This window comes from Prunus dulcis, chromosome 3 (assembly GCF_902201215.1).
Source record: "Prunus dulcis chromosome 3, ALMONDv2, whole genome shotgun sequence".
Taxonomy (NCBI): domain Eukaryota; kingdom Viridiplantae; phylum Streptophyta; class Magnoliopsida; order Rosales; family Rosaceae; genus Prunus; species Prunus dulcis.
This window is the reverse complement of record NC_047652.1, coordinates 18352240-18365188: the sequence shown is the minus strand read 5'-3', so window position 1 is coordinate 18365188 and position 12949 is coordinate 18352240. Positions and strand designations below refer to the sequence as shown.

The following is a 12949-nucleotide window of genomic DNA, read 5'->3' as shown; positions in this document are numbered from 1 at the left end:
AAAGTTTCGTTGTTTTAGACCATGGCTTAATTGTTTTTTCAATATAAACTCTAAATTCAAAAGGTTTAACACTAATCTTAAAACGACACATAAATTAATAATCCTACTTTCTTGTTACGTAACTTATAATTTTAAGCTAAAAATACCAATAACCAATACAACAACAACAAGAAAACAAATACAAATGCTCCCTTATTTTTGGAGAGAAACTCTCAGTTCGTTATCTCCGTTACAAGAAAGGTTTTTTTTTTTTTTTTTTTTTTCTTTTTGGCATCCTCCTCGCCATTGTTCTTATCCTTTGTGTAATTGAACTCTGTCTCAGCTTTGTATTACTATTTTCTGCTTGCAGTAGTTGTAAATCCAATTTACATCTAGCCTTCAAAGCATCTGAGCCCCTCATCCTCATTACTAGCCCAATGTCCATCAAAGCGGATTGGGCCCCACGCTCTTTTTACATTCCACGTGTCACAACTTGATTCGCAGGTGGAGTACAAGTGCTATAAAGGTGGAAACACCCTCTTGCAACAGATGCTATATTTGTAGATTCTAACAACTTTTTGTCGTCCCAGAAAAACTGTCATGGATTGTTAGATTCCAAGTTTCCAATCTCAATGTCTTCCTCTTAAAACGCTGAACATTCTCAAGTTGTGATTCCCAAACACAAAGTAGGAAACGTACGAGGAGGTTGATGAAGTGTGTGGTCTGATGGCGAAAAAGTTGACAATGAAGGGTCTTTTCAAGCCAAAGGCGCGAAGCCCATTGGAGCTTGTAAAGCACACGCACGAGCTTCTCATGTTTCTTGATCGGAACATGGATGCGCGCGAGCAAAAGCGCAAAGAAAAGGTCTGGTTTGTGTTTTGATCAGTTTTCACATTGCTAATTTCCTATTGTACTATTGTTTTCACAAGCAATCCTCTAAACTACAAGAGGATGGGAATCTCACACACACAACCAAGGTGTCATGGGATTCGAAACTAAGACCACTGCAAGTCAAGGCTCTTTTCCACTGGCTAAACCCGTTGTCATGTTATGTAATCTATTTGATATTACATGTCTTTTTTTTTTTTTTTTTTAAGGGGAAGAAAAAAGGATATTTCATGTCATGAAATTTTTCAATTTGGGGTTGTGGAGGTTACCCTTTGTGTAGAAATTTAGAGTGAGTGAGATTTTGAGATTAATGAAATTGTTTAGTTTGTATGTTTATATGGACTAGGATTTTGATGGCATTTACTTTGAAATTTGTTATATAGATGGATGAACTGAGCAAAGCAATCTTGGAGATAAGAACAGTTTTATATGGTGATGAGGAATCAGAGCCAAATAAAGACTCTTGTGCACAACTTACTCAGGAGTTTTTCAGAGGGGACACATTCAGGCTTCTCATTGTTTGCCTTCCAAAGCTCAACTTGGGGGTAAGCATATGCATATTAGCTTAGCTACATCAGTTTGTGTAACCCAATTGCATGCTTTAGAGATTTGACATTTATGTTACTGTGTATGCAAATGCTGCAGGCTCGTAAAAACGCCACTCATGTCATTGCAAATTTGCTAAGGCAACGAGTTCAGTCCCAATTGATTGCTTTAGAGTACTTGGAAAAGAATATAGATCTTATGGACATTCTGATAAAGGGGTAAGAAATTATCAATATTGAAGTTAAAAAATGTGCAGTACTGAATTCAACAAAATGTTAATGAATAGTTCGGTTTGGTTTGGTTTAGCTACAAAGACAGCGGCGATGTTGCTCTGTCATATGGTGCAATTTCAAGGGAATGCATTCGTCACCAGAATGTTGCAAGGTAACCCCTTATCAAATTTGTACATCTCCAGATAAATTAATGGTGCAAAGTGAGTTTGGTTATCAAACAATGTTTAATTTTCAACGGGATGATTTCACAGGTATGTCTTGGAATCAGACCACATGAAGAAGTTTTTTGATTATATACAAACTCCAAATTTCGACATAGCATCAGATGCTGCAGCTACTTTCAAGGTTGGTAAAGTTTGAATAGCTTATCAAAATTTAAGAAACGGTGACTATTATGCTTCACAATCCACAAATCAACTGACTCATTGCCATACTTGAACAGGAGCTCATGACAAGGCACAAATCAACTGTTGCTCAATTTCTTTCTAAAAATTATGAGTGGGTAAGTTTTCATAATCCATATGAAATCTTCTGGTTGTTTTGGTGGCTTTTATCTTGTATCATAATACTACAGACTGATGATATTGTGTAAGAAGATATTTTTAGAAATTTGGGCAGTCAGGGAATCTGAGAATGTGATTATTGAAATTTTCAATCTAGTTACTTTATTTTTAGTTTTTCTACATTTCATAAGTTCCAATAGAGAATGATATCATTGTCAATATCTGAATACTTTTTTCCCTCTGTTTACTGGCTCCAGTTTTTCCAAGAGTACAATTCTCAGTTGCTTGAGTCTTCAAATTATATCACCAAACGCCAGGCCATCAAGGTATTACAATTTACGGATTTTTTTATTTTTATTTTTTTGGTGCTGAGACTCTTGCATGAACCATGTTTATGTTCATCATGAGAACCATGTTCTGTGTTCATAATAATTGACATACATGTCATAATTGTTTCAGCTGTTAGGAGATGTGTTGCTTGATCGCTCCAACTCTGCTGTAATGGTTCAATATGTCTGCTCTCTGGATAACATGAGAATCCTGATGAACCTTCTTAGGGTATAAACTCTCTCTCACATCATGTTCATGCCTGCCATTAGCTTTTTGTTAAGTCACTTATTTGACTCAACTATGGCTTTTTTGTTTGTGCATCACATGTTTGCAGGATCCAAAGAAGACAATCAAGTTAGAGACCTTTCATGTGTTCAAGGTTTGTGCAGATCAATATCAAGTTCTAACCCTTTTCAGCATTACAACAAGTTGAGGCATTATCTATTAAAAGTGTTATTAACTTCTTTTGTTTTTTGTTCTTTTGACAGCTATTTGTTGCAAACCAAAATAAGCCTCCTGAGATTGTTAATGTGCTTATCACAAATAGGACCAAGCTTCTTCGTTTCTTTGATGACTTCACCATTGAGAAAGGTAGGAACCATTTTTCGCTTCAAATCTTCTGTCACTCCATCTTTATCCTTTGAACTCTTACTTCAACATCAAACTATACTTTTTCTGCAGAGGATGAGCAGTTTGAAACAGCCAAAGCTGATGTTATTAATGAGATTTCTGTTCTTGAACCCAAACCCAAGATATCTTCAATCCTCAGCTTTAGAAACAATTGTGAGGTCAAATGTTAATTGTACTCTTGAAGTATAGGCCTTGTTGTAAACTGCCACTGAAAGTAAAAATTGAATCGTATTGTCACCTCAATTAAAATTTTGTTGCAATGTACCATTTACGACCTAACTCCATCTATTGTTCCGTCCAAAAAGTTGGTGACCCTTTTCTAAGGATATTTTGACGTCTGTCAAACTATCGTCACACTTTTTTTGAAGGGTCACGTGTATAGCACCTTCAATTTTTTTGGACGGAAAAATAGACCAAGTTAGCCATAAATGGCACATTGCAACAAAACTTTAATTGAGGTGAAAATGTGACTTAATTTTTCTTTCCAGGTAACAAATTGCCACAAGGCCTATAATACATGTGCTTTTTAGTGTAATTTTTCCCTCTTGGGTTTCCAGAAACCAACTTAATGTATCAGATGTAGCCCACATATGGGCCTATATATTCTTTAAAATTCCAATAAAAGTTTATCTCAATTTCTTACCAATTCCAAACAAGCTGTCGTTTGCACTCAGATTTTGTATGAGAATTTTCAAGAGCTGCATTCGTTAGCAGCCTAAATGTTGAAAACCAAGGGGCCATATGCTTTGTCTCAGAAACCAAAAACAATTTTGTGTGAAAGTTTTAAACTTCTGAAGGACAGATGATCATAAGAAAGATAATGTACTTTCAATTTCCTTATTTTTTTGGTATTTATTTTTGGATGAACACTTTCTTCTTTCTTTCTTTTGAGTTGAATTAATGAGTACCTCTCTGGTTTGCTTATACATTTGCAATGATGTTGTTCTATCACTTCCACTCAACTATTTTACACAAATTTTCCTTTTCCCAATAGAACTTATGAATAGATTAAGAGTTGTTAAATTCACAATGATCTTTCAACAGATTTTATTCTTCTTGCTAATTTTGTTCAAACTTAATGTCAGCCATCGCCACTTTCATGGAGGCGTAGCTGCCTCCACTATCGCAGTGGCCATGGCAGCATTAATTTCTTCTTTTAATTTCTGTTTTTTAAGTTTTTTTTTTTTTTTTTTTTGGGAGAAATTCAATGATTGCATTCATAATTCAACCAAAAAAGCCACTAGCCACAAAGGGCTAATACAAACTAGCCACAAAAGGGCCATTACAATAACGGAGCGGTCTAATATCAAAATTAAGAAAATCAGGTATGTCTCCACCAACGATCAGGCAAGATCGAAGAAACTCTGGCATAGGCATCCCAACTAAGATTGCAAACTTAGAATAATAAAAAAAAGATAAAGCTTGAAAAAACCAAGCCATAACAATACAAATAAAACTCTCACCAAGGAGAGATGAAAAACCCTCACAAAAGGAGAGGTTAAAACTACACAGAGAACCCAAAGAGTCTCTGCAACTTATTCCAAACATAAAGAAATTGCAAAAAAGATGATGGTGGAGATCTGACGCAGAAATGCAGGTGAAGATCCGACGCTGAGCCGCAGCCGCCACTAATAGTTGGATGAAAATCATAACAAAACTAAGACAATTAGGGAAAACCCTTTGTCTTTGAAAATGGGGGAAGAGGTGAAAGGAGGAAGAGAGAAAGAGGAGAGGAGAGGGGGGAAGAACAATGGCTTCTTCCCCCCTCAAGGTGGAAAAGGCTCTAAGAGTGTTTTTTGGGAGAAAAGGGGCTAGGGTTTTTTTGTTTTGTTATTATAAAAGGTTATAAAAGGAAGATACTCAACGTTTTTTTCATTGAAGTAAAAGAATCATTTGGAGTTTAAATAAAACCAACCAAAAATTAATGATCAAGAGGGGAAAAATTCTGAAAGAGTTTCTCAAAAATTAGGTATTAATATCTCTTTTATTTTTCTTTTTATCATCGGCCGTATATACATAGACTTTCACGAAAAGTAGGTTAGTTTTTGGGAAGGATCCTGGTCCTGGACCACAAGAACAGGCGCGCGCCAACGCCACCCCCCACCGCGACTGCATCAAAATTGTTGCATTCAGAATCTCGAAGGCATTTTTGGCCAACAAAATTCCCAAAGAGTAAGAATCAGAATATGCGATTACTTATTCATGGGGTCCCTAGATGGGTAGCCCTTAAAATGTTTCACACTAGTAAATCAACATTAATCTCAGGTACAATAAAAACAAACCAAATGATGGGGCAAAAGAATGAAAAAAAAAAAAAAAAAAAATCCCTGACGAGAACCCACAACTTGGCCAAGAGATTTTACAGATAAAATTCTAAAGGGAAAAAAATATATATCAGTCTATCTCTTTTTGTTTTTTTGGTTCTTTTCTTTTTTCTTTTGGGTATCGCCGCCTCACCGGAGATGCATGATACACTTCTGACTATATCCCGCAATCTGATTTTACATCTCACTCAAAGACCAAAACAAAAAAACCTAAAATGGTAACTCAAAACTCAAAAGCATTAACACAAAATCCATTTTAACTTCTAACTCTAACTTTAACTCTTCCAAAACAGGCACTCCCAGTTAGCTCTTACTAACCAAATTTCTTTTACTGAGATATATAAATGAGGGTGGTGTGCAAAATTCACATTTCACCTGCTTCACCAGATTATCTTCACCTACAATGTCGTGATATCAGAAATGATGATCCTAGGCAGCAATTCCTGAAAAACAGTAGGAGAAAAGCAACTTGTAAGTATTGACACACACATATCGACAATTAAGTGAGCAACACATTACACGCACACAAGCATATACTTGAAAAGAATCTATTTTCCACAAGTTACCATCTATCAAGTATCCATACTATATTGTATAAAGGTGCATGTAATAACACCAATGGCTTCCAGTTAGGATTAAATCCATGGCAATGACTTCCAGCAAAATTCAAACCAAGAAAATATAAATATTTGGCACTTCAACATGAATTACAAATGTGTTGCCTGTGGCCATCAGCCAACTCTTGTGTACAGCCTTTGAAATATTGACTAGGACGGTGAAATAACATTTCAAATGAATGTTAAAAAAATACAAAACTTCACTAAATTAGAATGGGCATCCCATCTGAGATCTTAAGCTGTGTACTGACAACAGCATGCTTCTCTTTTAGAACTGTATCATGATTCCATCAAACAAGCAATATGCAACCATTATAATCTAAGTTGTCAATTGTTACACGATGGCAAGACCGTATAACAAATTTCACGAAATGATATCTTCAATAATCAACAAAATTCTGTCCCTCTAACTCATCTCTCTGTTGTTACCTTGATACACACTCCTAATCGCAGCACTTAAACATGTATTCATGAGACAGTAAACCATACTTTTCAGCCCAACTACACCTTCCCTCTCCATTTCGGCCCCTGATTAGTGACTTATTACTTAAGCTAACAGACAGAATTTAAAGGTTGATACAGAGGAAATCATTGCAATTTGGTGGAATATATAGAACACAAAAAATAAAATATTGTCAGTATATGAGGAAACACACACAGGCAAGAGAGAAGTAGAGAGAGCCCAGACACATTTCACCATAGGCTAAGCTGCATATGTATCTGTAGACGCAATAGTCTATTTCTTAGACTCCTTTAGATTTCTAGATTTCCCTCAGTTTCTTCCTTGATCGTATTAAAGGAACAAAATACAAAGACGAAACTCGTAGCACCGAATTACATTATATTAAACTTCAATGCTCCATTGAGTATACTTAAGGTGTGCCCCAACTATAGAAAAAGAAAGCTTCTATTTAAAAATGCATGCCTTCAAGCTGAAATTATGAACATCAAATATATCCTAGAGCCTTCAAGCTGAAATTATGAACATCAAAGATATCCTAGAGCAGAGAAGAAAAGAAGCAACTTTATTTAGTGAAAGGCACATGCTGGATCTCTATAAAGACAAGGTCGAGAACTCCTTGCAACAAGGATCTACTAGATATTTCAACCACTGAGGGCTAGGGATCACATAATAGAGAGACAAGCAGCACAGCATATTAATAAAACAAAAGAAAAACCATTTTATGTATTTTTCTTAAAAGAAAGAAAAACCAAACGTTTATTACCCAAAACGCACACACCCGTAGAGACTGTGAGAGCTACACACTCCAAAAGAGTCATAATGTTCATCGGGCACAGAAAGAGACATTGATGTAAGATGCGTAATCTTCCTATCAAAAACAAATGGGAGAAGAAGATTCTTTGGCATCAACAAAAACACGAACACAGAAGATCACAAAATTCTCTATCAAGTATGAACACCATCTCACTATATAAAACATGGTTGATCTTCTCTACACCCCTGCACAGTGCACATTCAACACCCATTTGGGACCATCATCCCCCTAATTACCAAGAGGTTGATAATCATATCTATTTAAGTAGCAAAGGCCACTGGCAAGCTACTCCAACACCAACAAAATCCAAACAAAATGACAACCTATACAACAACAACATTAAAAGCTTTTTTCTTTTATGTTTAAGTCCCATGGTTACCCCATTCCTTAAGTAAACTTCATAAAAGCGTAATAAACCTCGGACACCAAAGCAACACACTTCTGACCAGCACAAATAACTGGCTACCAAAGCCTCTTTATAGAAGATATAGAAAAGTGAAAAAATATCATTTGCATGGTAAGACATTTATCATCCAAAATAAGGCAGTTAATAAGAATTGCATGGAAAATATGCTAGAGGGTGACACGTCAAGTAAAGTACCACCTAGGCAACTCAAGTAACAATCAAATCCCAAGTAATGTGTGTACATGTCAACAGAAATAGAAGGAGGAGAAAGTGATGTAGTCAATGTAATCAATAGGATAAAGGAGTTCACGAGTTGAGCTTCATAAATTGAGATGAGTCCAACTTTAAGATAAGTAATATCATGATTACCTCAATCTACCCCTAACTAGACAGTCACCCAATTCAACTGAATTATACAGAACAACTATGAGCTTAACAATAAATTTCCATATTCAAATGGTTATAGTCAACAAGATGGACCATAACCAAATAATCCTACTCACTCGAACAGAAGTCCTCTCTTGTATTGTATGCTAAACCAGATTTAATCCAGTAATAAAGTACTCCACTTTGTGGAACATCAGCTAGGGAAGAGTTAGATTTCATGAATTATGCCTTCGATTCAACAGTTGAAATTAGTTAAATCTTGTGGATGCTGGACAGAGATAGCCAAATCAAGCAAGCTCAAGAAAAGAGTGAGATTATGTGTTACCAATATGAACTGGACCCAAATTGTTCTGCACAAATTAAATAGTATTTCTGCTGAAAATTACTTGACTCTGCACGTTCCTAGAAATTTTGTATTTCTTTCAGCTAAAGAATGTTATTCTCAATACAAATTGGGAGGTAGCTAAAGATTGGTTTGGGATCCCAGAATTCCACTCTATTTCAGAAGTTTGGAGGTGTTTTATGAACATCCATACAAATTATGAGGGGAAAAAAGGTCCCTGGTCCCTGTATTTCAACAACAAAAGAACTAAAAGAAAAGCACAAAAAAAGATGAAAAACATAAGTTGCATAAGACATTAATTAAGTGACAATTACCTGTATTTGGCTGTCTCTTATTAACACTATAACCACCGACATAACCAGGAGAACTTTTAGCTGAAACATCAGAAGCTGCACCACCGAGCCCATAACCAAAGGGACCAGGCCCATCTCGCTCGGAATTTGATGAACGCCAAGTGGGATCTCCATAAACTGAACCACTAGTGTAAAAGTCAGCGAATGCCCCATCAAAACCACCATTTGATGCAGCAAATGAGGATGTCGCGGTCACACTTGTTCCATTGTTTCTTCCATACCCTCCGCTTCCCAAACCATAACTGTTATCACCAGCTCCATAACCAAGACTCCCACTATTGTTCGGAACATTATTTCCCCCACCTTGAGCTGAAATTGCCGAAGAACGCCAATTAACTCCAGTGTTTCCAAATGTACTTCCTCCAATGCTCCCACTTCCAGATCCATTGTAAGCACTGGAACCTGTGGAGTTTGTTCCGTAATTAAGCCCCCCATTTGCCCACAAATTCCGAGTCACAGAACTGAAAAAAGAAGATGTGTTTCCTCCGTTACCACCATCATACCCAATGGGACTGCTAAACCTATTAGAATTATTGACATAATAAGGACTCAACCCCCGTCCGTAGCTGATATTACTATTAAAATTTGCATTTCCTCCAAAACCTGGGCTCAACCCTGGCTCATAATTCATACCCATTCCATAACCAGAAGCAAATGGAGGAAACCCACTTCGACCACTTGCAACTGGACTGAATCTACCAAGTCCATAGCCTCCAACTGTACTAGGATTATACCCCTGTGTGTAGCCATTCAGGAAGCTATTAACCCTACTCAGACCACAGTTGTATCCTCCAAGAGGGCTGCGACTGGGACCAGGTGATAACTCTTTAGGAACTGCACGCTTGACTTCAACCATCTTCCCATTCAGTTCATGAAATGTCTTAAGCAAAACCTTGTCCACTGCCTCTTCTGAATCATAAGTAATAAATCCAAAGCCTCTTGGCCTCTGAGTGTTGTGATCATACATCACCACAACATCTGTGATTGTCCCAAACTGTTCAAAGTACTTCTTGAAGTCACTCTCCGTGACAGTGGATGCTAAACCTCCAACAAAAATCTTTCTTGTGCGACCTGGACCTGGAGAACCATGGATGCTGCCACTGGTTCTACCCAAAATATTCTGGTCATCCCTGGGAACAGCCTTTTTTGCTTCAACCTGAGAATGGAGAATTCACTGGTAAAAACGAAGATCAAATGATACAAGCTCTATAAATTGATTAATCACATTAGAAGAACAAAGTAATGCATTAACTAAACTAACCACAGAAGAAAGATAAAATATCTAGAACCATGATTTACTCTTGCTGAGTTTAAAATTTAGTTAAATGCAGAACAATAGGAAATGAATTCCAGTAAGTACAATTTCAGACCCAAACTACCATAAAGAAATGCATTACCCTTTACAGTTGCTTTGATTCAAAAAGAAAAGCACAATGATGCATAGTCATTGTGTGAACATACAAGTGCAATCCAAGGACAATTACATTCATCAAAAAGAAAGTATTTTGATTACCATCCTCCCATCAATGTTGTGCTTCTCCATTATGACACTGTCCGCAACAGCTGGGTCTGCAAAAACTACAAAACCAAAACCACGAGCACGGCCGGTGGTCCGATCCTTCATGATCACCGCTTCTACCACCTCCCCAAAACTGCTGAAATACTCTTTCAGACGCTCTTCATTTGTGTCCCACGATATGCCGCCAATAAACAACTTACCACTATCGGATTGCATTTTCTCTACAAGCCACAGTACGTCATCAATTCAAACTTGATAAAATTTTGCAAATGCAAATCACACTTGAAACCAACTCAAAGAAAAATGCAAACTTTAAATCCAATCTTAAACCAATTCAAAAAAGATGGAGCATTTTATAATGGATCCAATACATTTCTATAGTATAAGCAAAACTAAATAGATTGAAGCATAATGAAGTGCAGAGAAATATTCAAGCCAATCCAACAGCAACACCCACAGCTCGAATAAAGTCTCTCCTTTTATCCATCCACCTAACTGGAATCAAATGCAGATAAATATATATAACCCACCAAACTAGAAAGAAGAGTACCTTCTTTTGAAATATTACAAACACAGATTGTAATACGACTCAAAACAAGTATTCCTGGATTCAATTTTGAAACATCCGATCCTTCACCGATCAAATACTGGACCCAGAATTAAGCACACCTAGAAAAAGATGAAGAAAAAAAAATAAACCAGAAAATTTTCAATCAGAAAAATTTACCAGGATCCAAACACACAACCAACTTAGAAAAAAATATAAAAACCCAAATCAGATTCCCACCGTACCCACAGATTAATGAAAACCCAGATGCCAAATCTTGAAGAAAATTAAGATCTGAGAGGAGGCACTGTAAGAATAAGAACAGAGGGCATGTTCAACCTCCTCTCCATATATGCCCCCTCCAATCTTTTTGTTTGTTCTTTCAATGGTGATTATTTGATTACCAAATGCAAATTCAGTTATCAAACAGATGAGTACGAGATTAAAAAATGTGTATTTCTAGAGAGAGAAACAGAAGTTTGAGAGAGAAAGGGAGGGCATTGAAGGTCTCTGAGGAATATATAGGCACTATGAAAATGGGAAGCTGAAGATTTTCAGTTTTTTCTCTTTTTCTTTTTTTTAACTTTTTAAGGTTTTTTTCTATTTTGTGAAATAATTTGATTTGAAAATTTATGGAAATGTGTCAGTTTGAAAATGCCCAAACCAAATTTATCAAAAAGAAAATTGGACAAAATTTAGTCATGGAAAATATGGTTTTTCTCTACTCTGATGAAATGGTAAGGGTTGCATGTCCTCCGTTCGCCGTTCATTCTTTTAATAGTTTTTTTTTTTTTCTCACTATAAGATCATTCCTCTTATAGTAACTTGGCTAAAACGGTGACGTTGTTTAATCTGAACCCACAGTACAGTGGGCCCAATGCAATACTATAACCCTACAAGCGATGCGTATTGGTATTGGATGGTACACCAGTCCGGAACATACAAAAATTACTCATTGTTTTGTTCTTGCCTTTTTTTATCTTAATTTTCTATTCTACATTATTTGAATTGCATGATATGATTTTTTTCATGATATATGATTAATTTGATCTTTTAAAAACTGCTAAAACCAAGCAACAACAAATATATATATACATACAGTCCCGATCTCTTAGACCACAGAAGTTCAAGATATTGTGGTCACTCACCGTTGGATATTAATCCAATAGTTCAAAACAATGTCTTTGCTACAACACCATTTTACTCATTACTCACCCCGTATTCTTTTTTTTCAATTTTATATGTATATGTTGCATTACTCAACACACCCTTTAATCCATTGAAAAAAAAACACCATGAATTCTTTTCTTTTTTTTAATGAATATAGAATAAGTAATTCGAAAATGAGACCTCTTTTAATATTGAAAAGAACAAATAACAAACACCGTAATGTCTAGCCTTGATTTATTTTTCTTCTTTTTATTTTAGTTATGGCTGATGGCAATGATCCACGTGATCAATATTTTAGCCATGGTAGCGATCTTTGTTATGGCTCAAGGCAATCACAAAGTTTTTTGTTTATTTATATACATTTTCCGAAATTTTATGCTTTAAAATAATTGAACGCAAAAGTAAATTTATAATGAAAATTATTAAAAAGAATGAATGAGCAACATGGAGTTGGTAAGTAGCATCACTCATAAGATTTTACAACAACTTGACATGCAAGTGTGGTCATTCAACCCCAAATGTTGAATTTCAATTAACGAAAAGTACTAAAATAAAATAAAAATTGCTAGACTTCGCTTGATCTGTATTAATTAGTTGTCATTTTTTTTAGAGGTTTTATCCCCCTATCTCATAAAAAAAAATTCCAAATATTAAATTAGAAAGAGAAGCATAATTTATTTCACAATATAATAAACCAATCGAATTTTAATTATTCGTTTTGTAATACAAATGGTTGGTGACCATTCACTGAAAACTTTAGCCCAGAGTAATTATCTATCCAAGCTTTTATATATATATATATATATATATATATATATATATGGCCGGTCACAAGGAATAGTGAAGAAAAAAAAAGAATAATACTTTTTCTTGTCCCGTTTTGCATATATAAATAAA

The 12949-nt window shown here is 35.7% G+C and overlaps 2 protein-coding genes across 3 annotated transcripts; one reads left to right on the top strand and one right to left on the bottom strand.

Annotated features, from left to right (window-relative positions):
- The first annotated feature begins 530 nt into the window (after nucleotides 1-530).
- LOC117622108 (putative MO25-like protein At5g47540) lies at nucleotides 531-3755 on the top strand. The gene is made up of 11 exons (XM_034352657.1): nucleotides 531-843; nucleotides 1251-1412; nucleotides 1513-1631; nucleotides 1720-1797; nucleotides 1898-1991; nucleotides 2089-2148; nucleotides 2407-2475; nucleotides 2609-2707; nucleotides 2814-2858; nucleotides 2968-3070; nucleotides 3161-3755. The coding sequence occupies exons 1-11, from the start codon at nucleotides 706-708 to the stop codon at nucleotides 3277-3279; spliced, it is 1086 nt and encodes a 361-aa protein (XP_034208548.1). The 5' UTR covers nucleotides 531-705; the 3' UTR covers nucleotides 3280-3755.
- Nucleotides 3756-5282: 1527 nt separating this feature from the next.
- On the bottom strand, nucleotides 5283-11435 carry LOC117622311 (heterogeneous nuclear ribonucleoprotein 1-like). 2 transcript variants are annotated; one of them, XM_034352953.1, is made up of 5 exons: nucleotides 11128-11435; nucleotides 10886-11004; nucleotides 10330-10556; nucleotides 8778-9972; nucleotides 5283-5876 (listed from the first exon to the last, which is right to left on the bottom strand). In XM_034352953.1, the coding sequence occupies exons 3-5, from the start codon at nucleotides 10549-10551 to the stop codon at nucleotides 5863-5865; spliced, it is 1431 nt and encodes a 476-aa protein (XP_034208844.1). In that variant the 5' UTR covers nucleotides 10552-10556; nucleotides 10886-11004; nucleotides 11128-11435; the 3' UTR covers nucleotides 5283-5862. The 2 variants fall into 2 exon arrangements, with proteins under 2 accessions (XP_034208844.1, XP_034208845.1); XM_034352954.1 differs by having other exon boundaries at nucleotides 11132-11435.
- Nucleotides 11436-12949: the final 1514 nt, after the last annotated feature.